Here is a 2,119-nt window from a genome sequence, read left to right as displayed (position 1 = left end):
TAATATATCTTTTATTGATTTTTTTACAGAGAGGAAGGGAGAGGGATAGAGAATTAGAAACATCGATGAGAGAGAAATATTGACCAGCCGCCTCCTGCACACCTCCTACTGGGGATGTGCCCGCAACCAAGGTACATGCCCTTGACCGGAATCAAACCTGGGACCTTTCAGTCCTCAGGCCGATGCTCTATCCACTGAGCCAAACCAGTTAGGGCAGGGGGTGGCCATCTTGGGATGCCATGGGGGCAGCCATCTTGTGCAAGGGTGTGACAGTCAATTTGCATATTACTTCTTTATTATATAGGATATGATTTCCACTTAAAATGCCACTGTTTGTGTCTCACTGTGTTTGTGTCATGTACTCTTCTAGCTTATTTTGAGATGAAATACCTAAGCTAACCTTACTTAATAATAAATTAAACTCATCTTTTTACAAGGGCTTCATTCTATTTTCTTTTTTTAATGAAAAGTGTTTAATGTTGATATTATTGCAGGTGTCCCCCATCTCCCCCTTCTTTGCCCACCTCTACCCCTCACCCCCCCTTCCTCAGCCTTCATCACACTGTCGTCCGCGTCCATGGAGAAAGCATATATGTTCTTTCGCTAATCCCTTCACCTTCTTTACCCAGTCACCCTCAAAATACCTTCGAGTTCTGTGTTAATGTGATCAGGAAGAGTTTCCAATAGAAAATATAGTCTACTGAGTTCCATGCTTTCAATTTCCAGAAGTTCAATTGTAGCTCTTCTCATTTCTTCCTAAAGATTTAAATTACATATTAAAATAATAAAATTTATCTCCTAAACAATGCCCTATAAATCTTTTCAAAGGTCAAAATGTAATTTTCATTAAATACCTTCTGCTGCTATTTTTATTTGGAATAGAAAGTAGGAAACATAACTACAATCAGTTTTAAGGTGTCACTGTTAATTTATTTTTTAACTTCCACTTATTTTCTCCTACTCAGAAATCATCTTTCCGTATGTGTGTTTCCTATTTGCAGTTTCAATCAATTTAAAGACTTCAACAAAAAGGGTAACATTGAGAAAGAAAACTACTTAATTAAAATTAGAAAATGCCTATAAAAATATGCTTATTCATAAAGAGAACAACAGTTCTCTTTACATACCTACAAATCCAAACAAAAAGTCAGATAAGCCTGTTGTTATTATTGTTGTTATTATTATTAATTCATAATTTTTGGGGGGGCGGTTATCTCAAAAAGAATAAAAATCTGTTCATGGAACAATAGATGAAATCATCTTTTAAATAAATGGCTGCAATGGCTATCAGTATTTTATGACCTGAGAAATTACTATTATTTTTATTAATAATGAAAAGCAGGTTACATAATTATATATATAGTATGATCAGGTTTCTTTAAAAAATAAAATTCAATACAGGCATCATCTATACCCTGAAAGTAGGAAGAACATTCATCAGGAGTTAACTGTGATTACTGTAGGGTGGTGGGATCATCGTGGTTTTTACTTTCTTCCTTTTGCTTGTCTATTTTTTTTTTCTGTTTTCCAGAGTAAATTTGTGTGCTTTTATAATAGCAAAAATGTGCTACTTTAAAAAATGGAAGGATTTATCTCTAAGAGATTTCACAGGTCAGATATTAAATGGAGACATACTAGATACTTTAATAAGTCACAATAAATACTTTGATCCCTTCAATCCCTAGAGAAAAACATAACTGAAAACAAAGCAGAAGAAGAGGTTTTCATGAGATCACAGTGCAGTACAACATGCATAAATTCTAAAGAGTATGTATTCTACTAGTATATGCATATACTCTACATGTATTCAAATAAGTGTAATTATAAGATATAATTCTATAGTATACATACACAACTATATATAACTAGAGGCCCATGTGTACAAAAATTTGTGCACTCGGGGATGTCCCTCAGCTGGGCCTGTGCCCTCTCTCAGTCTGGGACACCTCGGGGGATGACCACCTGCTGGCTTAGGCCCGCTTCCGGGGGGATAGGTCCTAAGCTGGCAGTCAGACATCCCTCTGGCAGCCCGGGAGCCCTCGGGGGATGTCCAATTGCCAGCGGGGAGCAGGCCTAAACTGCAGTTGGACATCCTTAGCTCTGCTGAGGAGGCAGGAGA

General features: G+C 37.0%; 1 protein-coding gene across 1 annotated transcript in view; it reads right to left on the bottom strand.

The window, feature by feature from the left end:
• Nucleotides 1-2,119, bottom strand: part of CCDC175 (coiled-coil domain containing 175) — an 85,155-nt gene that overhangs the window by 78,548 nt on the left and 4,488 nt on the right. Inside the window, exon 3 of the mRNA XM_014545955.1 lies at nucleotides 645-756. Coding sequence (XP_014401441.1) covers nucleotides 645-756 — 112 coding nt within the window. The remainder of the gene's footprint in view (nucleotides 1-644; nucleotides 757-2,119) is intronic.

The sequence above is a fragment of the Myotis brandtii genome, unplaced genomic scaffold (assembly GCF_000412655.1).
Source record: "Myotis brandtii unplaced genomic scaffold, ASM41265v1 scaffold423, whole genome shotgun sequence".
NCBI classification, from domain to species: domain Eukaryota; kingdom Metazoa; phylum Chordata; class Mammalia; order Chiroptera; family Vespertilionidae; genus Myotis; species Myotis brandtii.
The sequence above is the reverse complement of the archived record's forward strand: the minus strand, read 5'-3'. Positions and strand labels throughout refer to the sequence as shown.